The sequence below is a fragment of the Coregonus lavaretus genome, assembly GCF_964263955.1.
Source record: "Coregonus lavaretus genome assembly, chromosome: 34".
Classification (NCBI taxonomy): domain Eukaryota; kingdom Metazoa; phylum Chordata; class Actinopteri; order Salmoniformes; family Salmonidae; genus Coregonus; species Coregonus lavaretus.
Genome location: NC_140021.1, coordinates 3,893,160 through 3,916,992, shown reverse-complemented (window position 1 = coordinate 3,916,992; position 23,833 = coordinate 3,893,160). Strand labels below are relative to the sequence as shown.

At 44.4% G+C, this 23,833-nt stretch overlaps 1 protein-coding gene and 1 pseudogene across 2 annotated transcripts; one reads left to right on the top strand and one right to left on the bottom strand.

Annotated features, from left to right (window-relative positions):
* Nucleotides 1-1,515: 1,515 nt before the first annotated feature.
* LOC311109384 (uncharacterized protein) lies at nucleotides 1,516-17,983 on the bottom strand. The gene is made up of 5 exons (XM_084152239.1): nucleotides 17,929-17,983; nucleotides 15,840-15,998; nucleotides 15,375-15,435; nucleotides 10,868-15,066; nucleotides 1,516-2,287 (listed from the first exon to the last, which is right to left on the bottom strand). Exons 1-5 carry the CDS (start codon nucleotides 17,932-17,934, stop codon nucleotides 1,874-1,876), a joined length of 4,839 nt encoding a protein of 1,612 aa, XP_084008365.1. The 5' UTR covers nucleotides 17,935-17,983; the 3' UTR covers nucleotides 1,516-1,873.
* A 219-nt stretch (nucleotides 17,984-18,202) lies between these two features.
* LOC311109226 lies at nucleotides 18,203-21,199 on the top strand (annotated as a pseudogene). Its single transcript has 5 exons — nucleotides 18,203-18,210; nucleotides 18,385-18,455; nucleotides 20,767-20,855; nucleotides 20,947-21,087; nucleotides 21,177-21,199. The product of its transcript is annotated as an uncharacterized misc_RNA (transcript).
* Nucleotides 21,200-23,833: the final 2,634 nt, after the last annotated feature.

Here is a 23,833-nt window from a genome sequence, read left to right as displayed (position 1 = left end):
CAAGAAAACAATTGGTAACACACTACGCCGTGAAGGACTGAAATCCTGCAGCGCCCGCAAGGTCCCCCTGCTCAAGAAAGCACATATACAGGCCCGTCTGAAGTTTGCCAATGAACATCTGAATGATTCAGAGGAGAACTGGGTGAAAGTGTTGTGGTCAGATGATACCAAAATTGAGCTCTTTGGCATCAACTCAAACATTATGCTTTGGGGGTGTTTTTCTGCTAAGGGGACAGGACAACTTCACCGCATCAAATGGACGATGAACGGGGCCATGTACCGTCAAATCTTGGGTGAGAACCTCCTTCCCTCAGCCAGGGCATTGAAAATGGGTCGTGGATGGGTATTCCAGCATGACAATGACCCAAAACACACGGCCAAGGCAACAAAGGAGTGGCTCAAGAAGAAGCACATTAAGGTCCTGGAGTGGCCTAGCCAGTCTCCAGACCTTAATCCCATAGAAAATCTGTGGAGGGAGCTGAAGGTTCGAGTTGCCAAACGTCAGCCTCAAAACCTTAAATGACTTGGAGAAGATCTGCAAAGAGGAGTGGGACAAAATCCCTCCTGAGAAGTGTGCAAACCTGGTAGCCAACTACAAGAAACGTCTGACCTCTGATTGCCAACAAGGGTTTTGCCACCAAGTACTAAGTCATGTTTTGCAGAGGGGTCAAATACTTATTTCCCTAATTTAAAATGCAAATCAATTTATAACATTTTTGACATGCATTTGTCTGGATTTCTTTGTTGTTATTCTGTCTCTCACTGTTCAAATAAACCTACCATTAAAATTATAGACTGATCATTTCTTTGTCAGTGGGCAAACATACAAAATCAGCAGGGGATCAAATACTTTTTTCCCCTCACTGTAGATCTTTTTTTGACAGACTGCAAGTACCAAAAACAATGCTTCAATTTAATTCATGACTTACAATAAGACATCCAACATGCAACACGCACATCTTTCATTAAGTAGAAAGACGCTCTGCATAAGAACGCTTAAGAATAAAAACGTTTCATACAATGTAAAACGCATCAAAGTGCCGTATAATGAGAGTCTGCCCTCTTCAGCCTCTCTTTTCCCTGTCTATAGAGGATTGTCATGAGAACACAGTGAATGGGTGCATCCCAAATGGCACCCTATATAGTGAACTACTTTTGACCAGGGCCCATGGAGCTCTGGTCGAAAGTAGTGCACTATATAGGGAATAGGATTCCATTTCAGCCGCAGCCAGTGTGTTTACAGGAGGGGATCATCTGTTCAGTTTAACAGGCCAATTCTAGTCCCATCAGTTAAAAGTACCTTTCGATTCCATGTGACGTGGCATGAACCATCTCTGAACACACTCCACCTGTATCCTGACAGAACGTCTGTACTGATACAGACCCAATCAAGACGGCAAGTTCAACGCCACTAAAACAGAGCTACTTCTCATTTCTTCTGGTCAAATCTATCCAGTTACAGGTCACGAGGATAAGAATATTTTAAGTCTGTCAGATAATGGCCTAATTGTTTTTGCATAAGCACAGTCTTTAGGGATAATACACACGTTTTGTAAGAGTGATTTAAAAAAACTGGGCCAGGATGGTTTAGGACAAGGATGTGGCGACAAAGATTCTAACCGCAGCCCAGGACAATATCAAAGGGGATTGGTAAATGTTCACTCATTTCATAACTTTTGGTGAAGCAGTGTGACAACAACTGTATCCAGTTTGGACACAAGAACTCGGCAGAAAGACTTCCAATGAGAGGGGGAGCAAGGGTGGTAGGTGATTGGGCCGTTCCATCAGAAACTAAAGAATATTAGCTTGGAGGACCAGTGCCCAATGTGTTTATAAAAATGTAAGGAGCCCAATAGGTCCGGAGTCGGGTGCCTTAGCTGGTGCTGCTGGCTGGGGGTGGGGTTGGAGTTGGGGGTGGGGAAGCTGGAGGGTCCTCCACACAAGACCCGGAGGCGGAAACAGAAATAGACCCGGTATCAGATTTATTGTTGACGATGGTCGCCGGCTGGCCAAAGTTAGTGGTTCTCAGAGTGGCTAGATGCCGAAGGGAGAAGACATGGGATCTTGCTGCTGCTCTGGACTCAAAGCCTGTGTTGCAGGCCTCGCACTTGCCTCTCAGCGTCTCTCGGCCTGCAGGCTGGCCCCCGGCTGGGGGAGAAGAGGGCTCCAGGACGGTCAGCTGAACCGGTTTGGGAAGGATGGGACGGTGGGCTCGCAGAGCGTTGTACTGCAGGTAGCTGCCCGAGCTCATGTCAACCTTCTGGGAGGGATCTGACGACACAGGAGACTACAAGGGGGAGAGAGAGGGGCAGAGACCAAGATGTTACTCCAACACTGGCTTCTGACATGCATGTTCAACAAGAAGGCCAAACGGTCACTGGTGTACTACCTCAACTTATACTACCAGTCAAAAGTTTGGACACACCTACATTCAAGGGTTTTTCTTTATTTGTACATTGTAGAATAATAGTGACGACATCAAAACTATGAAATAACACATATGGAATCATGTAGTAACAAAAATATATATATTTGAGATTCTTCAAATAGCCACCATTTACCTTGATGACAGCTTTGCACACTCTTTGCATTCTCTCAACCAGCTTCATGAGGTAGTCACCTGGAATGCATTTCAATTAACAGGTGTGCCTTCTTAAAAGTTAATTTGTGGAATTTCTTTCCTTCTTAATGCGTTTGAGCCAACCAGTTGAGTTGTGACAAAGTAGGGGTGGTATACAGAAGATAGCCCTATTTGGTAAAAGACCAAGTCCATATTATGGCAAGAACAGCTCAAATAAGCAAAGAGAAATGACAGTCCATCGTTACTTTAAGACATGAAGGTCAGTCAAAACGGAACATTTCAAGAACTTTGAAAGTATCTTCAAGTGCAGTCGCAAAAACCATCAAGCGCTATGATGAAACTGGCTATAATGAGGAACACCACAGGAATGGAAGACCCAGAGTTACCTCTGCTGCAGAGGATAAGTTCACTAGAGTTACCAGCCTCAGAAATTGCAGCCCAAATAAGTGCTTCACAGACTTCAAGTAACGGACACATTTCAACATCAACTGTTCAGAGGGGACTGTGTGAATCAGGCCTTCATGGTCGAATTGCTGCAAAGAAACCACTACTAAAGGACACCAATAAGAAGAAGAGACCTGCTTGGGCCAAGAAACACGAACAATGGACATTAGACCGGTGGAAATTTGTCCTTTGGTCTGGTGTCCAAATTTGAGATTTTTGGTTCCAACCGCTGTGTCTTTGTGAGACGCGGTGTGGGTGAACAGAAGATCTCTGCATGTGTAGTTCCCACTGTAAAGCATGGAGGTGGTGGTGTTATGGTGCTTTGCTGGTGACACTGTCTATGATTTATTTAGAATTCAATGCACATTTAACCAGGATGGCTACCACAGCATTCTGCTGGGATACGTCATCCCATCTGGTTTGGGCTTAGTGGGACTATTACATTTACATTTACATTTTAGTCATTTAGCAGACGCTCTTATCCAGAGCGACTTACAGTTAGTGAATACATTTTTTTTTACATCCCTGCTGGCCATTCCCTCCCCTACCCTGGACGACACTAGGCCAATTGTGCGCCGCCCATGAGTCTCCCAGTCGCGGCCAGCTGCGACAGAGCCTGGATTCGAACCAGGATCTCTAGTGGCACAGCTAGCACTGCGATTCAGTGCCTTAGACCACTGCGCCACTCAGGAGACTATCATTTGTTTTTCAACAGGACAATGACCCAACACACCTCCAGGCCGTGTAAGGGCTGCTATTTGACCAAGAAGGAGAGTGATGACCTGGCCTCCACAATTCCCCAACCTCAACCCAATTGAGATGGTTTGGGATGTGTCGGACGGCAGAGTGAAGGAATAGCATCCAACAAGTGCTAAGAATATGTGGGAACTCCTTCAAGACTGTTGGAAAAGCATTCCAGGTGAAGCTGGTTAAGAGAATGCCAAGAGTGTGCAAAGCTGTCATCAAGGCAAAGGGTGGCTATTTAAAGAATCTCAAAATATATTTTGATTTGTTTAACGCTTTTTTGGTTACTACATGACTCCATAGGTGTTATTTCATAGTTTTGATGTCTTCACTACTATTCTACAATGTAGAAAACAGTAAAAAATAAAGAAAACCCTTGAATGAGTAGGTGTGTCCAAACTTTTGACTGGTACTGTACATATATACAGTTCTAGACAAGAAGCAAAGTTTTAGGGCTGGTTTCCCAGACACAGCCTAGTCCTGGCCTAACACGCACAATGGAGAGCTCCTTTAGAAATATATTTCTTGTCCACAACTGGGCTTAATCTCTTTCTGTGAAAACCTGTCCTTTATATATACACTGCTCAAAAAAATAAAGGGAACACTTAAACAACACATCCTAGATCTGAATGAATTAAATAATCTTATTAAATACTTTTTTCTTTACATAGTTGAATGTGCTGACAACAAAATCACACAAAAATTATCAATGGAAATTAAATGTATCAACCCATGGAGGTCTGGATTTGGAGTCACCCTCAAAATTAAAGTGGAAAACCACACTACAGGCTGATCCAACTTGTTGTAAACTTGATGTAATGTCCTTAAAACAAGTCAAAATGAGGCTCAGTAGTGTGTATGGCCTCCACGTGCCTGTATGACCTCCCTACAACGCCTGGGCATGCTCCTGATGAGGTGGCGGATGGTCTCCTGAGGGATCTCCTCCCAGACCTGGACTAAAGCATCCGCCAACTCCTGGACAGTCTGTGGTGCAACGTGGCGTTGGTGGATGTCCCAGATGTGCTCAATTGGATTCAGGTCTGGGGAACGGGCGGGCCAGTCCATAGCATCAATGCTTTCCTCTTGCAGGAACTGCTGACACACTCCAGCCACATGAGGTCTAGCATTGTCTTGCATTAGGAGGAACCCAGGGCCAACCGCACCAGCATATGGTCTCACAGGGGGTCTGAGGATCTCATCTCGGTACCTAATGGCAGCCAGGCTACCTCTGGTGAGCACATGGAGGGCTGTGCGGCCCCCCAAAGAAATGCCACCCCACACCATGACTGACCCACCGCCAAACCGGTCATGCTGGAGGATGTTGCAGGCAGCAGAACGTTCTCCACGGCGTCTCCAGACTCTGTCACGTCTGTCACATGTGCTCAGTGTGAACCTGCTTTAATCTGTGAAGAGCATAGGGCGCCAGTGGCGAATTCGCCAATCTTGGTGTTCTCTGGCAAATGCCAAACGTCCTGCACGGTGTTGGGCTGTAAGCACAACCCCCACCTGTGGACGTCAGGCCCTCATACCACCCTCATGGAGTCTGTTTCTGACCGTTTGAGCAGACACATGCACATTTGTGGCCTGCTGGAGGTCATTTTGCAAGGCTCTGGCAGTGCTCCTCCTGCTCCTCCTTGCACAAAGGCGGAGGTAGCGGTCCTGCTGCTGGGTTGTTGCCCTCCTACGGCCTCCTCCACGTCTCCTGATGTACTGGCCTGTCTCCTGGTAGCGCCTCCATGCTCTGGACACTACGCTGACAGACACAGCAAACCTTCTTGCCACAGCTCGCATTGATGTGCCATCCTGGATGAGCTGCACTACCTGAGCCACTTGTGTGGGTTGTAGTCTCCGTCTCATGCTACCACTAGAGTGAAAGCACCGCCAGCATTCAAAAGTGACCAAAACATCACCCAGGAAGCATAGGAACTGAGAAGTGGTCTGTGGTCACCACCTGCAGAACCACTTCTTTATTGGGGGTGTCTTGCTAATTGCCTATAATTTACACCTGTTGTCTATTCCATTTGCACAACAGCATGTGAAATTTATTGTCAATCAGTGTTGCTTCCTAAGTGGACAGTTTGATTTCACAGAAGTGTGATTGACTTGGAGTTACATTGTGTTGTTTAAGTGTTCCCTTTATTTTTTTGAGCAGTATATATATATATATATATATACACACACACATACAGTGGGGAAAAAAAGTATTTAGTCAGCCACCAATTGTGCAAGTTCTCCCACTTAAAAAGATGAGACAGGCCTGTAATTTTCATCATAGGTACACGTCAACTATGACAGACAAAATGAGAAAAAAAAAATGCAGAAAATCACATTGTAGGATTTTTAATGAATTTATTTGCAAATTATGGTGGAAAATAAGTATGTGGTCAATAACAAATGTTTCTCAATACTTTGTTATATACCCTTTGTTGGCAATGACACAGGTCAAACGTTTTCTGTAAGTCTTCACAAGGTTTTCACACACTGTTGCTGTTATTTTGGCCCATTCCTCCATGCAGATCTCCTCTAGAGCAGTGATGTTTTGGGGCTGTCGCTGGGCAACACAGACTTTCAACTCCCTCCAAAGATTTTCTATGGGGTTGAGATCTGGAGACTGGCTAGGCCACTCCAGGACCTTGAAATGCTTCTTACGAAGCCACTCCTTCGTTGCCCGGGCGGTGTGTTTGGGATCATTGTCATGCTGAAAGACCCAGCCACGTTTCATCTTCAATGCCCTTGCTGATGGAAGGAGGTTTTCACTCAAAATCTCACGATACTTGGCCCCATTCTTTCTTTCCTTTACACGGATCAGTCGTCCTGGTCCCTTTGCAGAAAAACAGCCCCAAAGCATGATGTTTCCACCCCCATGCTTCACAGTAGGTATGGTGTTCTTTGGATGCAACTCAGCATTCTTTGTCCTCCAAACACGACGAGTTGAGTTTTTACCAAAAAGTTCTATTTTGGCTTCATCTGACATTCTCCCAATCCTCTTCTGGATCATCCAAATGCACTCTAGCAAACTTCAGACGGGCCTGGACAGGTACTGGCTTAAACAGGGGGACACGTCTGGCACTGCAGGATTTGAATCCCTGGCGGCGTAGTGTGTTACTGATGGTAGGCTTTGTTACTTTGGTCCCAGCTCTCTGCAGGTCATTCACTAGGTCCCCCCGTGTGGTTCTGGGATTTTTGCTCACTGTTCTTGTGATCATTTTGACCCCACGGGGTGAGATCTTGCGTGGAGCCCCAGATCGAGGGAGATTATCAGTGGTCTTGTATGTCTTCCATTTCCTAATAATTGCTCCCACAGTTGATTTCGTCAAACCAAGCTGCTTACCTATTGCAGATTCAGTCTTCCCAGCCTGGTGCAGGTCTACAATTTTGTTTCTGGTGTCCTTTGACAGCTCTTTGGTCTTGGCCATAGTGGAGTTTGGAGTGTGACTGTTTGAGGTTGTGGACAGGTGTCTTTTATACTGATAACAAGTTCAAACAGGTGCCATTAATACAGGTAACGAGTGGAGGACAGAGGAGCCTCTTAAAGAAGAAGTTACAGGTCTGTGAGAGCCAGAAATCTTGCTTGTTTGTAGGTGACCAAATACTTATTTTCCACCATAATTTGCACATAAATTCATTGTGATTTTCTGGATTTTTTTTTCTTCTCAATTTGTCTGTCATAGTTGACGTGTACCTATGATGAAAATTACAGGCCTCTCTCATCTTTTTAAGTGGGAGAACTTGCATAATTGGTGGCTGACTAAATACTTTTTTTCCCCCACTGTGTGTGTGTGTGTGTGTATATATATATACACATATACACACACACAGTTGAAATCGGAAGTTTCCATACACCTTAGCCAAATACATTTAAACTCAGTTTTTCACAATTCCTGACATTTAATCCTAGTACAAATTCCCTGTTTTAGGTCAGTTAGGATCACCACTTTATTTTAAGAATGTGAAATGTCAGAATAATAGTAGAGAGAATAATTTATTTCAGCTTTTATTTCTTTCAGCACATCCCCAGTGGGTCAGAAGTTTACATACACTCAATTAGTATTTGGTAGCATTGCCTTTAAATTGTTTAACTTGGGTCAAACGTTTCGGGTAGCCTTTCACAAGCTTCCCACAATAAGTTGGGTGAATTTTTGCCCATTCCTCCTGACAGAGCTGGTGTAACTGAGTCAGGTTTGTAGGCCTCCTTGCTCTGACACGCTTTTTCAGTTCTGCCCACACATTTTCTATAGGATTGAGGTCAGGGCTTTGTGATGGCCACTCCAATACCTTGACTTTGTTGTCCTTAAGCCATTTTGCCACAATTTTGAAAGTATGCTTTGAGTCATTGTCCATTTGGAAGACCCATTTGCGACCAAGCTTCAACTTCCTGACTGATGTTTTGAGATGTTGCTTCAATATATCCACATAATTTTCCTTCCTCATGATGCCATCTATTTTGTAAAGTGCACCAGTCCCTCCTGCAGCAAAGCACCCCCACAGCATGATGCTGCCACCTCCGTGCTTCACGGTTGGGATGGTGTTCTTCGGCTTGCAGCTTGCAAGCGTCCACCTTTTTCTTCCAAACATAACGATGGTCATTATGGCCAAAAAGTTCTATTTTTGTTTCATCAGACCAGAGGGCATTTCTCCAAAAAGTAAGATAATTTCCCCATGTGCAGTTGCAAACCGTAGTCTGGCTTTTTTATTGCGGTTTTTGAGCAGTGGCTTCTTCCTTGCTAAGCAGCCTTTCAGGTTATGTCGATATAGGACTCGTTTTACTGTGGATATTGATACTTTTGTACCGGTTTCTTCCAGCATCTTCACAAGGTCCTTTGCTGTTGTTCTGGGATTGATTTGCACTTTTTGCACCAAAGTACATTCATCTCTAGGAGACAGAACGCATCTCCTTCCTGAGCGGTATGACGGCTGCGTGGTCCCATGGTATTTATACTTGCGTACTATTGTTTGTACAGATGAACGTGGTACCTTCAGGCGTTTGGAAATTGCTCCCAAAGATGAACCAGACTTTTTTCTGAGGTCTTGGCTGATTTCTTTTGATTTTCCCATGATGTCAAGCAAAGAGGCACTGAGTTTGAAAGTAGGCCTTGAAATACATCCACAGGTACACCTCCAATTGACTCAAATTATGTCAATTAGCCTATCAGAAGCTTCTAAAGCCATGACATCATTTTCTGGAATTTTCCAAGCTGTTTAAAGGCACAGTCAACTTAGTGTATGTAAACTTCTGATCCACTGAAATTGTGATACAGTGAATTATAAGTGAAATAATCTGTCTGTAAACAATTGTTGGAAAAAATTACTTGTGTCATGCACAAAGTAGATGTCCGAACCGACTTGCCAAAATTATAGTTTGTTAACAAGAAATTTGTGGAGTGGTTGAAAAACGTATTTTAATTACTCCAACCTATGTGTATGTAAACTTCAACTGTGTGTGTGTGTGTGTGTGTGTATATATATATATATATATATATACACACACACACACACACACACACAGTGAGGGAAAAAGTATTTGATCCCCTGCTGATTTTGTTTGTTTGCCCACTGACAAAGAAATGATCAGTCTATCATTTTAATGGTAGGTTTATTTGAACAGTGAGAGAGAATAACAAAAAAAAAAACTCTCAATCAGAAATATTTCTGGCTCCCAGGTGTCTTTTATACAGGTAATGAGCTGAGATTAGGAGCACACTCTTAAAGGGAGTGCTCCTAATCTCAGTTTATTAACTGTATAAAAGACACCTGTCCACAGAAGCAATCAATCAATCAGATTCCAAACTCTCCATCATGGCCAAGACCAAAGAGCTCTCCAAGGATGTCAGGGACAAGATTGTAGACCTACACAAGGCTGGAATGGGCTACAAGACCATCACCAAGCAACTTGGTGAGAAGGTGACAACAGTTGGTGCGATTATTTGCAAATGGAAGAAACACAAAATAACTGTCAATCTCACTCGGCCTGGGGCTCCATGCAAGATCTCACCTCGTGGAGTTGCAATGCTCATGAGAACGGTGAGGAATCAGCCCAGAACTACACGGGAGGATCTTGTCAATGATCTTAAGGCAGCTGGGACCATAGTCACCAAGAAAACAATTGGTAACACACTATGGCCGTAAAGGACTGAAATCCTGCAACGCCCGCAAGGTCCCCCTGCTCAAGAAAGCACATATACAGGGCCGTCTGAAGTTTGCCAATGAACATCTGAATGATTCAGAGGAGAACTGGGTGAAAGTGTTGTGGTCAGATGAGACCAAAATCCAGCTCTTTGGCATTAACTCAACTCGCCGTGTTTGGAGGAGGAGGAATGCTGCCTATGACCCCAAGAACACCATCCCCACCGTCAAACATGGAGGTGGAAACATTATGCTTTGGGGGTGTTTTTCTGCTAAGGGGACAGGACAACTTCACAGCATCAAAGGGACGATGGACGGGGCCATGTACTGTCAAATCTTGGGTGAGAACCTCCTTCCCTCAGCCAGGGCATTGAAAATGGGTCGTGGATGGGTATTCCAGCATGACAATGACCCAAAACACACGGCCAAGGCAACAAAGGAGTGGCTCAAGAAGAAGCACATTAAGGTCCCGGAGTGGCCTAGCCAGTCTCCAGACCTTAATCCCATAGAAAATCTGTGGAGGGAGCTGAAGGTTCGAGTTGCCAAACGTCAGCCTCAAAACCTTAATGACTTGGAGAAGATCTGCAAAGAGGAGTGGAACAAAATCCCTCCTGAGATGTGTGCAAACCTGGTGGCCAACTACCAGAAACGTCTGACCTCTGATTGCCAACAAGGGTTTTGCCACCAAGTACTAAGTCATGTTTTGCAGAGGGGTCAAATACTTATTTCCCTCATTAAAATGCAAATTAATTCATAACATTTTTGACATGCGTTTTTCTGGATTTTTTTGGTTGTTATTCTGTCTCTGACTGTTCAAATAAACCAACCATTAAAATTATAGACTGATCATGTCTTTGTCAGTGGGCAAACATACAAAATCAGCAGGGGATCAAATACTTTTTTCCCCTCACTGTATATACACACACACACACACATATACCAATTCATTGCATACTGTACAGTAAAATGTCTCACCAGTTTCTCCTGCTGCAGCCTCCAGCGTTTCTCCTTGGCGCGGGTATTCTGGAACCAGATCTGCACCACCTTGAGCGGCAGCCCCAGCTCCGTCCCTACTGCCTCACACTCCAGCGCGTTAGGGTGGGCGCATGTTTCATAGCAAGACTGCAGGATGGACAGCTGCAAACAGGACAGGTGTGTGCGTGGCCTGCGGGTGGTAGAGTGGTGCAGGAAGCTGCTCTCCGATGGAGCGGTCTTAGCGATGGTGACAATGCTGATGGTGGTTTGAGGGCTTGCTGTTGTGGTGGTGGTAGTTGCTGCGGTCGTGGCAGCAGAGGCAGCAGAAATGGTGATGGCAGTGGGGGCAGCAGTTGCACCAACAACTGGGGGGGTACAGGGTGTTGACAGACCCAACTGTTCCCTAGAAAGTGTGTTGATCTTAAACGGGCCCTTTGCCGACCAGTAATTGAGCCCCTTTTGTTTTTGTGACGTCGCAGCAGGGGACTTGCTAATTGGCGTAGAGGGCAGTTTTGGCACCATGCGGTTGGTGGAGCCAGGCATGGCTCGTGGCTTCTCTTGGTTACGATCATCCACTTCCTCATCAGGCGCATGTTTGGGAGAGGGGCGAGGTCGGGTTTCCTTGGGGATGACAGCGAGGGCCGGAGCGATGCTTTTGGGGGCGATTTTGACCATTGTGACATTGTTTGTCATCTCCATTTTGGTCTTTGGCACTGAAGACACACTGCCGCTCACTGAAGACACACTGCCGCTCACTGAAGACACACTGCCGCTCACTGAAGACACACTGCCGCTCACTGAAGACACACTGCCGCTCACTGAAGACACAGAAGAGGAGGCTACCTTGGGCCTGTTCGGAACTTGTTTTTTTACATTTTCCTCCTTCTTCACCTCCGTCTTTGGGAGGGTCCGTACTGGATTGGCTCCAGTAGAGAGACTGCTGTTGGAGTTGGGGTTTGATTTGGGGGTGCAGGAGAAGATGGGTTGTGACAGTGGCCAGGTGAACTTGATAAGCGGTTTGCCAACTGCTGCCAGAGTGCCATCACTGATGAAGCGAACCTCGCCCTTGCGCTCCCTAGCCCGCATGTTCTGGAACCAGATCTGTACAACTTTTTTCGGGAGATGGACCCACTCTGATATCTGCTCAAACTCATGTTTCCCAGGATTTGGGTCTTTGAAATAGCAGCCATAAAGCACATTTAGCTGCTCAGCCTGGATGATGGTCCTGGAACGTCTCATGTCCCGGTACCGTCGTGCTTTGGGCCTGCCTTTCTGGTCCCGCTCCTCTTTTTCCCTCTCCTCTGTCCTCATGTAGACAGTGCTGGCCTTTGCCATGTTATTGCCACTGACAAAGCCACTGCTGTTGTAAGTCGCTTGCTCAGGTTTGACCTTGACCACAATGAGTCTCCCTTCCCCAGGTACCCCAAAAGCTGTGGGCCTTAGACCGAGTCCGTCAAGCAGACGGCCCTTTTGTGCTGAAGTCTTGTCACCCGTGATAGACGTGGAGGAATAAGATGTTGAGCTGTTGCTTTTCCCAATGCTGAGATCTAAAGCAGCCTCACAGTCTCCACCATTAGACATGTAGTGGGAGGTGTGGGAGGAGAGAGATGATGTAATGAGAGGGTCAGAGAACCGGGTGATGTTAGGGGGGTTTGGAAAGGCAGGTACTTTGCCTCCATCTCCTTCTGCAACACTGAGCCCAACCACTGAGGGAGGGAGAGAGAGAACATAAGGGCTATGGAACTGAGTAGAGAATGGAGTAAGGGACAGAGACAGAGGGAGGGGGTGTAGAATGCCACTTGTAAGCTGTTGATGGTCAATGGTGATAGGAAGGTGGGAAGGAGGATCAGCTTGAGCCTCTAGTTGTAAATCCACGTCGGGGTCTAGTCTCTCCTTCTTAACCTCGACCTCCTCCAACTCCCTCTTCCTCTTCCTCCTCTTCGCTCTCTGAGCTGCGGCCTCCTCGGCATCATCGTCATCCTCAGCGTCTGAGAGGAACACAGTGGTGGAGCGCAGCACCTTTCCTCCACCTGAGCCCTTGTCTCCTGCCAGTTCTACCAGAGCCTCCTCTTTAGCAGGGCTGCCTGGCCTCTCCCTCATGGAGCCACTCAGGCTGTCCTCATCACTCACAATGACAGAGGTGTAGAATTCTTCATTGTCTGAGGTCAGACACGAGTCCCCTTGGCTCTCCCTCCCAATCTCTTTCCGCCCTCCACTATTGGACAAATCCATTGCGTGACTGCCAGAGGCCTCGTCGCTGTCCCCACCCTCGGTCTCATCTATTGTAAGAGAACCTTCCTCCTCTTCATTATCAAGACCCTTGTATTTTTTACCATAGGCTACAATGCTGCTCATGTGCCCTGTTTCCCCAGCTTTCAGACTCTTTTTGGCTCGTCGGGCCTCTGTGAGCCACCTGCGTACCTCCGCCTCGGTGAGCCCCACCTCCCTGCCCAACGACTCGCAGTCATCACGGGGAGGACTGGCCGCGTCGGCCTCACTACGCGACTCCAGAAAAGCACGCAGAACCTGTATCTGAAACTCTGACAGTACCGGGGGGCCTGAGGAGAAGTGGCAAGCCCTCAAATGAGCATGGGAACGAGTTGGATCAGAGGAATTGAAGGCGCGTTTAGAGGGGCTAGATTTTGGGGAGCAGACCGAGGCATAAGGGCTTGTGCCAACTTCAGATTTTTGAGGGGTAGAATCAGGGCTAAGCATAAGATTTAAAGTGGTAGGACTTAGGTTTGAGTTGCTGGTAACAGACGGTGAGCGGTCACTACACTTGTCAATGTCCCCCCATTTCTCATCTGCCCCCATGTGATCTGCTGAGTTCCCACTCTCCGCTGTGCTCGCTTTCATTTCATTATCTCCATCTATCCTACATGACTCAGCCTTGCTATTTTTGCTTACCAATGCGCTGAGGAGCTCTTGTGCATATCCTTTACCATCCTCCTCACAAATCTCTCTTTCTCCATCACCACATTCCATGGACCTATTTTCCCCCTTCTCAGCCTTAAGTGACTCTTTCTCCTCAGTTGTCGTCTCATTTGTGTCTTGCTTCACTTTGCTCTTGTTTGTTTGGTTGTCTTCTGAACAGGCTTGTGTGGTTGCTTGGTGACCGACAGCTGGCCACTGGTTCTGTAAACTACCGAGTCTTTGGGCCAGGATAGCTTGCTGAGCAGCATTGAGACCTAGTAAGGGTACAGACTGTGTCAAAAGCTCTGGATTTAGTCTCTGGCTTTGGAGCCCATTCAGGATAAAGGGGACGAGCATCTGAGGCTGGGTTATGAGCTGAGGTGAGGCTGTGGCAGGTGACGCACCAGCCGCAAACAGAGGGGGGAGGAGGGAGTGAGAGAGAGAGCTTGGGCTGGACGTGAGGAGGGTGAGAAAAGCTGAGACTGCCTGAGCAGAGGCCACAGGGGAGGAAAGCAGTGAGGGAGCCGGCTGGGTTTCAATTGGTTCTCCGTCTTTGGTAGTCATTGCTACTGCTGTCAGGCTTGCCGGGGTGACACGATCGCTGGTGGTAGTGCTAACCAACTGTGCAGCGCTGCCCCCAGATGTAACTACTAAGTTGGTAGCCATGTTGTTGCTTCCTGAATTTCCAGCTGCACTGTTGGCAGAGATTCCTGCATTTCTGCTGCGGGTCTGGTGCAAAACAGATTTCAAATGACTCTCCAGGGTGATGGCATGGTTGTAAGAGACTCGACAAACAGCGCACTGGTAGGGCTTGTTTGATAGATATGGCCGAGACAGAAAAGGGACTGAGGGAGTGGCTGGGGTGTCATTTTCACCACCCTGTTTTAGGGATCCTGTTCTCATCCATTGCACATGGGATGCAGAGTTGTAGTGAACACTTAATGCAGTCCTTGTAGGAAAAGCCTCTAAGCACGCATTACACTTGAATGGTCGGCTGTCATCGCCTTCAGCCATTACACAATTTGTACCCGTTGACTCTTCATTGTTGTCAGGTGTTCCTGTGGACTGATTTCTCTCCTGATCTGTCTCAAAGACAACTCCATCTCCCTCCGGGTCTCTAGTTCCCTCTACTTCTTTGTCCATCTCTTTATCTTTGTCTTCAGACCCAATGAGAGTGTGCCTACTGTCAGAATTTTGTTGGGGTCCTTCAGTGTTCTCATTATTTTGACATAGGTCTGAGAGGGAGGTGGAGCCTTCTAAAAGCTTCAGCTGTATTGATGTGGCATCTGATGTAAAGGAGAAAGGCAAGATATTTCAAAAGCTTTTTTGGTAGATGGAACCCTGACAGCACCTGACTGATTACCTGACAACACAAATACAGTCATAGCAGATGTATGCTTGTAGGTGTAACAATACCGTCTTAGTGACAGACGTTTTAAAATGAGCACAAGCTAGTTGTTTAGGCTACTCTGTCAATGTGCTTGTATCCTCTATTCAAATAATCCATAAATCAAATGCATTCGTAAATACAATATTGATCAATTAATCCAGTGCAAAATGGTAGGTACTGCTGTCAATCGGAGGACAAACTCACCTGCGTCATGCTGAACGTCGGTGTCCCCGTCCCCTCCCCTCGCCCCCTGTTTGGGAGCAGCCTGGTGAAGAAAACGTGATTAATTCATTCTGAAAAACATGTCAAGGAAACTTTACCTTAAGACTAAATTCTGCTGACACAGGAACCAACTGCTTTGTGTTGCAGTCCAACAAGAGAGCATCTTAGTACAAATTGGTGACTCATTCTACGATTTTGCATTCTTTCACATAACCAGGGATCCTCTACTAATAATGCCCTAAGGGGATAAATAAAGTTGTATTGTATTATCACATCCTAAACGGTCTAAAATCCCACAACTATGTATACACAATGTATGTACAATAATTTATAATGTATTTCTGTTTGACATCATTCAAGTATCATTCATAAAATACATCAACATAACAGACACACATGTCAAGTTTTGTTGACCCATATGATGTAGCGTAGCGTAGCACTACTTACAATGTCCAGCAGCTGGTCTACACAGTTATGGAGCACGCTATGACTGTCTGTCAGGTGCAGAGAAAGGGAGCCCCTGTCTGGTAGCCCTTGTTGACACAGGGGGCACAACCACACCGCCACCTCGTTGCTGTCACTGCACACTGTCTCGCCAGACTTCTCCTGCAAGATCAAAATGTGTTTCAGTAGATTGAAAAATATTGCTTTGAAATCATGACCATACCCAGTGGTGTTTCTCTGTAGAAAAAACAAACAAAAAAGGCTAGACAGCGCAAATATTATTTCAGTAAGTATGTTGGAAATCTAAATAAACCTAAACAGTGAGAGTGATCCAAGTTAGGCCTCAATATAGATAATTAACTATCAGACGCTGATAACAGAAGAAACAAATATAGCCTATCGCTATCCCAATTGTTTAGGCTACAGACCCACCCAAAATAGTATTAAATGAACTTGGTCCAAATCAATAAAATCAACTTCAAATGACAGACAACAAAAAAATACCGAATATTTTCTGACTCGAATGCAATGTCACTTCACTTCACTTGGCACGAAGAAAAATTTAAACCACTTCAATTGTTGTGAATGGCCTGATTATTGACCTTGACCAGCATACATTTAGCACATTTCTGAGACGAGTATGATATCTAGGGTCATGCAAAACATAACATGTCGCTTCATTGTAACTAATGAACGAACCATTGGCCATTTGAACGTTCACACACACCAACGAAATAGCCTGGTAAATGGCCAGCATACCCCACCACGAGACAATGCAGTGTTGTCCTTTTCCAATGCTACTCGGCAGAAATTGAATTGTGTGATTAGACCAAACTACTTAAAACGACCCTATTATTAGGCTACAACTTTGAATACCGGTACTTCTAAATTAATCGATGAGCGATAAAAAAAAACATACATGCGAATACCAACACTGCTGTATTACCCACTTCCGTCCTCACCAATTAGCTAGCTAGCCGTTCCCAGAAAATATCGTTTTACTAGCAAGGTTGCATGATTATTATGGTTGAGAGAGTGCAGTGCGTTATAAACCAGTGTAAATGATTTATACAACTGTAAAGTTACATATAAAAAATGCCCATTGCTCTTGATTCTTTAGCTAATTAAGGTACAGCTTAATTAACTACGCGGAACAGTGATCAGTCAATTAGCTAGCAAGCTAGTTAGCCAAGCTATCAACGTTGTGTTACTAACTAATGTTATGAAATGCAAGAAACACTAGTTCTGCTCTGCAATTATAAAGACGGTTAAAACAGAGACTCGATACTACCGCATTGATTATTCATTAATGTTGCGAAATTAAACAAAAGGATCAAAACAATGGTGCCAACCTGCTAGCTAGCAAGATAACCTGTCGCACTCTCAACCGTCCTTCAACTAGCTAGTCCAGTAGACAAAAAAATAATAATACTTAGCCCAGGTGTACATAGCTACACATCCTGAAGCATAGCGTTCCACTACAAATAGATACATAGACTGAGTCGCTAGGCTTTTGGTTCCCAATCCGAAACCTCGGCCTAGAGTGGTTCCCTTACCCCACAGATTGTGGGCTGCCAATCGGGCATCCAGTATTACACCAACCGCTGCCTGCTCAACAGCGCAAATTGAGGCCTACATGGACTAAGCGATTTAATTAATGAATATGGCTTCCCTTCACAGATGTGTAAAAAAAAAAAAACATCGCACCCCCTCCTCCCTCACCATTCCGCAAAACCCAGAACGCATTTTAATGATCAGCTTCATTATCCAATATATTTAGTATTCATGAACATCTTAACAATCATTGTAGATGGTTTCGTGCAATAATTGACACAATAATCAAATGCTAAGCTACTTGAAACAGACTACTTGCACACTGCGCACGGCAAAGGGGGGTGGTGGGGTGAAGAGAAAGGGAGGTTGAAAAGTTTGAAAATAATGTTCGAATTCGGTGCATAGAACTATTTGATATACAACAATTAATCGTTCGATTGAAACTATCATTTGCGCAGCAATCTTCCAAACACAATCGCAATCAAGACATCGCCAATATCGTTTAATTAACTTCAGAGCAATTAGTTAATGCATTTACCTGCATGGTCGCCGCTCCAGCACACGCTTCCTCTCGCTCTTTAAAACTGAAAAGTTTTTCTGGTCGCCCTCCCTCGCCTGTTCTCTCTCTCTCTCCCTCCCTCACTCATTCGCTCTCTCCCTCTTTCCCCTCTTACCTCTAGTAAACACACGACAGCTCCCCCCAAGGCTGATTGCTGACGTTCAGCAGGGACGCAGACATTAGTCGTCAATATAAAACCTTTATGTAACAATATTAGTTCATTCAAATAATATTTGCCTATTTGAAATGTATAATGCGAATGTACTAGCTAGTGTTACTGCTGCACGCGCTCTCTGTCTATGACATCGTACATTTCCACATGGCAACAAAGCCAATAAGACCACATACTATTTTCCAAATGAACTTATGTGTAGTTCTTAGACGAATTTATTTCGCAGTGAGCATTTTGATGTTAATAAATTTGTCTCATTGCAGAGTCAATGAGTTTGGAACGGAGAGGAAATGTGTCTGTGATGCTGATATTCAGAAACAATTGGAAGAGATAGGTGTGTATAGCCTCCAGACTGTACAATTGTGCCCCGACGGCATTGCCATAACTCATAATTTTATATTAAAAAACACTTTCAAATATGATAGATGCACTTACAATATAGAGTACACACTTAGAATGTATAATGTGGGCCAACAGATTAATTCAAGTGGAATGCTGTTGATGAAGGTTGGTAGAGAAAACTCAAATGTAGACTACTAGCTATGTTCATTTAGTCATATGGGGACTGATTTCATTTAGAATCCATCACACTATACTTACAAATTATAAACAAATGTGCATCCTTTTTAGCAGTGAGGTGAAAAAAGATTATTCAAAGGATACAGTTGAAGTAGGAAGTTTACATACACCTTAGCCAAATACATTTAAACTCCGTTTTTCATAATTCCTGACATTTAATCCTAGTATAAATTCCCTGTCTTATGTCAGTTAGGATCACCACTTTATTTTAAGAATGTGAAATGTCAGAATAATAGTAGAGAGAATGATTTATTTCAGCTTTTATTTATTTCATCATATTCCCAGTGGGTCAGAAGTTTACATACACTAAATTAGTATTTGGTAGCATTGCCTTTAAATTGTTTAACTTGGGTCAAACGTTTCGGGTAGCCTTCCACAAGCTTCCCACAATAAGTTGGGTGAATTTTTGCCCATTTCTCCTGACAGAGCTGGTGTAACTGAGTCAGGTTTGTAGGCCTCCTTGCTCGCACACGCTTTTTCAGTTCTGCCCACACATTTTCTATAGGTTTGAGGTCAGGGCTTTGTGATGGCCACTCCAATACCTTGACTTTGTTGTCCTTAAGCGATTTTGCCACAACTTTGGAAGTATGCTTGGGGTCATTGTCCATTTCGAAGACCAAACTTTAACTTCCTGACTGATGTCTTGAGATGATGCTTCAATATATCCACATAATTTTCCTTCCTCATGATGCCATCTATTTTGTGAAGTGCACCAGTCCCTCCTGCAGCAAAGCACCCCCACAGCATGATGCTGCCACCCCCGTGCTTCACGGTTGGGATGGTGGTCTTCGGCTTGTTTGGAGCTTTATCCTCCAAACATAACAATGGTCATTATGGCCAAACAGTTCTATTTTTGTTTCATAAGACCAGAGGACATTTCTCCAAAAAGTACGATCTTTGTCCCCATGTGCAGTTGCAAACCGTAGTCTGGCTTTTTTATGGCGGTTTTGGAGCAGTGGCTTCTTCCTTGCTGAGCGGCCTTTCAGGTTATGTCGATATAGGACTCATTTTACTGTGGATATAGATACTTTTGTACCTGTTTCCTCCAGCATCTTCACAAGGTCATTTGCTGTTGTTCTGGGATTGATTTGCACTTTCCGCACCAAAGTACGTTCATCTCTAGGAGACAGAACGCATCTCCTTCCTGAGCGGTATGACGGCTGCGTGGTCCCATGGTGTTTATACTTGCGTACTATTGTTTGTACAGGCGTTTGGAAATTGCTCCCAAGGATGAACCAGAATTGTGGAGTTCTACCATTTTTTTCTGAGGTCTTGGCTGATTTCTTTTGATTTTCCCATGATGTCAAGCAAAGAGGCACTGAGTTTGAAGGTAGGCCTTGAAATACATCCACAGGTACACCTCCAATTGACTCAAATGATGTCAATTAGCCTATCAGAAGCTTCTAAAGCCATGACATCATTTTCTGGTATTTTCCAAGCTGTTTAAAGGCACAGTCAACTTAGTGTATGTAAACTTCTGACCCACTGGAATTGTGATACAGTGAATTATAAGTGAAATAATCTGTCTGTAAACAATTGTTGGAAAAATTACTTGTGTCATGCACAAAGTAGATGTCCTAACTGACTTGCCTAAACTATAGTTTGTTAACAAGAAATTTGTGGAGTGGTTGAAAAAAAAGTTTTAATGACTCCAACCTAAGTGTATTGTCTCCCGAGTGGCGCAGTGGTCTAAGGCACTGCATCGCAGTGCTAGCTGTGCCACTAGAGATCCTGGTTCGAATCCAGGCTCTGTCGTAGCCGGCCGTGACCGGGAGACCCATGGGGCGGCGCACGATTGGCCCAGCGTCGTCCAGGGTAGGGGAGGGAATGGCCGGCAGGGATGTAGCTCAGTTGGTAGAGCATGGCGTTTGCAACGCCAGGGTTGTGGGTTCGATTCCCATGGGGGGCCAGTATGAAAAATATAATGTATGCACTCACTAACTGTAAGTCGCTCTGGATAAGAGCGTCTGCTAAATGACTAAAAATGTAAAATATGTCAATGTAAACTTTCTACTTCAACTGTATGTAATACATTTTCTCGCTGCACCCCTCCCCCTTTCTGGCAGCTTTTCTCTTACCAGTGGTGTGTATTGGTCAGACACAATTCCAAGACCAGTATTTTGACACCCCAGACTTCAACCTCACCTTGAGAGATGTGCCCGACAGGGATTGATTCCAGGCTGATGGAACTGAATCTGGTTTGCTTTGCACAGTGTACAACACAGAGGTGTTCTTTTACTTTTGAGGGGGAAGGAGAGGATAGTGAAGTGCGTGTAGACCTTGACCAGGCTGACTTTGGCTTTTGTGATGGGGAGATAGAGGTTCTCGTGCCATAGGGAGAAGACAGTCTGCACTGAGGAACATTGAAAAGACTGCCCAAAGACTGGGTGAGCAGGGGATTCCGGTGTCAGTCGTTACATAATGCAATTATGCTTCTTTCTCTTTTCATTTTCATGTTAATGGTTGTTTCTGCCAGAAAGCATGCCTCATACAGATTGATGGCATACAGTGGGGGAAAAAAAAGTATTTAGTCTGCCACCAATTGTGCAAGTTCTCCCACTTAAAAAGATGAGAGAGGCCTGTAATTTTCATCATAGGTACACGTCAACTATGACAGACAAATTGAGAAAAGAAAATCCAGAAAATCACATTGTAGGATTTTTAATGAATTTATTTGCAAATTATGGTGGAAAATAAGTATTTGGTCACCTACAAACAAGCAAGATTTCTGGCTCTCAAAGACCTGTAACTTCTTCTTTAAGAGGCTCCTCTGTCCTCCACTCGTTACCTGTATTAATGGCACCTGTTTGAACTTGTTATCAGTATAAAAGACACCTGTCCACAACCTCAAACAGTCACACTCCACACTCCACTATGGCCAAGACCAAAGAGCTGTCAAAGTACACCAGAAACAAAATTGTAGACCTGCACCAGGCTGGGAAGACTGAATCTGCAATAGGTAAGCAGCTTGGTTTGAATAAATCAACTGTGGGAGCAATTATTAGGAAATGGAAGACATACAAGACCACTGATAATCTCCCTCGATCTGGGGCTCCACGCAAGATCTCACCCCGTGGGGTCAAAATGATCACAAGAACGGTGAGCAAAAATCCCAGAACCACACGGGGGGACCTAGTGAATGACCTGCAGAGAGCTGGGACCAAAGTAACAAAGCCTACCATCAGTACACACTACGCCGCCAGGGACTCAAATCCTGCAGTGCCAGACGTGTCCCCCTGCTTAAGCCAGTACATGTCCAGGCCCGTCTGAAGTTTGCTAGAGTGCATTTGGATGATCCAGAAGAGGATTGGGAGAATGTCAGATGAAACCAAAATATAACTTTTTGGTAAAAACTCAACTTGTCGTGTTTGGAGGACAAAGAATGCTGAGTTGCATCCAAAGAACACCATACCTACTGTGAAACGGGGTTGGAAACATCATCGACCAGGACGACTGATCCGTGTAAAGGAAAGAATGAATGGGGCCATGTATCGTGAGATTTTGAGTGAAAACCTCCTTCCATCAGCAAGGGCATTGAGGATTAAACGTGGCTGGGTCTTTCATCATGACAATGATCCCAAACACACCGCCCGGGCAACGAAGGAGTGGCTTCGTAAGAAGCATTTCAAGGTCCTGGAGTGGCCTAGCCAGTCTCCAGATCTCAACCCCATAGAAAATCTTTGGAGGGAGTTGGAAGTCCGTGTTGCCCAGCGACAGCCCCAAAACATCACTGCTCTAGAGGAGATCTGCATGGAGGAATGGGCCAAAATACCAGCAACATTGTGTGAAAACCTTGTGAAGACTTACAGAAAACCTTTGACCTGTGTCATTGCCAACAAAGGGTATATAACAAAGTATTGAGAAACTTTTGTTATTGACCAAATACTTATTTTCCACCATAATTCATGTAAATGTAAATGTAATAATTTGCAAATAAATTCATAAAAAATCCTACAATGTGATTTTCTTGATTTTTTTCCCTCATTTTATCTGTCATAGTTGACGTGTACCTATGATGAAAATTACAGGCCTCTCTCATCTTTTTAAGTGGGAGAACTTGCACAATTGGTGGCTGACTAAATACTTTTTTTCCCCACTGTATATTGTACTAATGTCTTCTTAAAGATAATTTGGTAGCGCTTTACAAACAGCACGGAACCAAGTGGTAATAGCATGGTAATAGGATGGTTTAGTATAGTATGGTTAGTTATAGTTACAATGAAAACATTGATACCCCTTAATTTCAGTATAATTACATTCTTGTTTAAGGGTAATACTTTGTGCTTTAAGAATAATATGTTTACTTACCCTGCCGATTAGGGTTTGAGGGCTGGGAAAGGGAATCAGTTTTGTTACCTCTCTATACTATGGCACAAAGTATGTGGTGTAACCATGAGTAACTAGAACTTGTTACCCTATCCTTACCATGTTATTACCACTATATTCCATGCTGTAGTGTCCGATAAGTTTGTATTTATGTTATAAATATGTTATATTTTCTTTATATTTCACTCTCCCCCTCCACCTTTAGGTCTGTCTGACGATCAGAGGGTTCAAGGAGAAAATGGATGTCTACCTGCAAAGATACTGCCCAGAGCACTATGCAAAACTAGTGCACATACAGCTGTATATTGTAACAAATAGTAGCTGAAAGGTAGCTGACTAATGTCAGAGAAAATTCTGCATATTCTAATACTTTATTTTAGTTTGTCATGTCCTTAACTTTGTCTAATTAAAATGGTTAACACTAAAATGATGGTCTAATTTTGTTATTACAAATATTCAATGAAAAGTTATTATGATTGGTTCCCAAGTTTCCAGATATGTCCTGCTGTGCTGTCTGGGTGTCATTGGCGTAGTACATGGTAATTCAACCACTTCTAAAGAATAATGAACTACCAACCTGTCCATATGTGGAGTCAGTCAAATCAGAGCAATCACTTCCAGTGTCACATAATGATACTTCCATCTGCCATTCAGCAAGTTTTGGATCCACTCTAGCTGGAGGTGTTGGATGATTAGGAATGGGAATGTGTCGTCCAACCTCTATCACCAAACTAGGTGTGTTTGGTCTTGTTAACCAACCTTGAAAAAAACAAAACAAATAACATTGAGTTAGTATAGTATAATTAC

Coding starts and splice junctions, on each gene's coding strand:
- LOC311109384 (XM_084152239.1), bottom strand. Junction 15,436..15,839: donor TAGACCAGCTGCTGGACATT/GTAAGTAGTGCT, acceptor TTTCTTCACCAG/GCTGCTCCCAAACAGGGGGC. Junction 15,067..15,374: donor CGACGTTCAGCATGACGCAG/GTGAGTTTGTCC, acceptor CCTTTACATCAG/ATGCCACATCAATACAGCTG.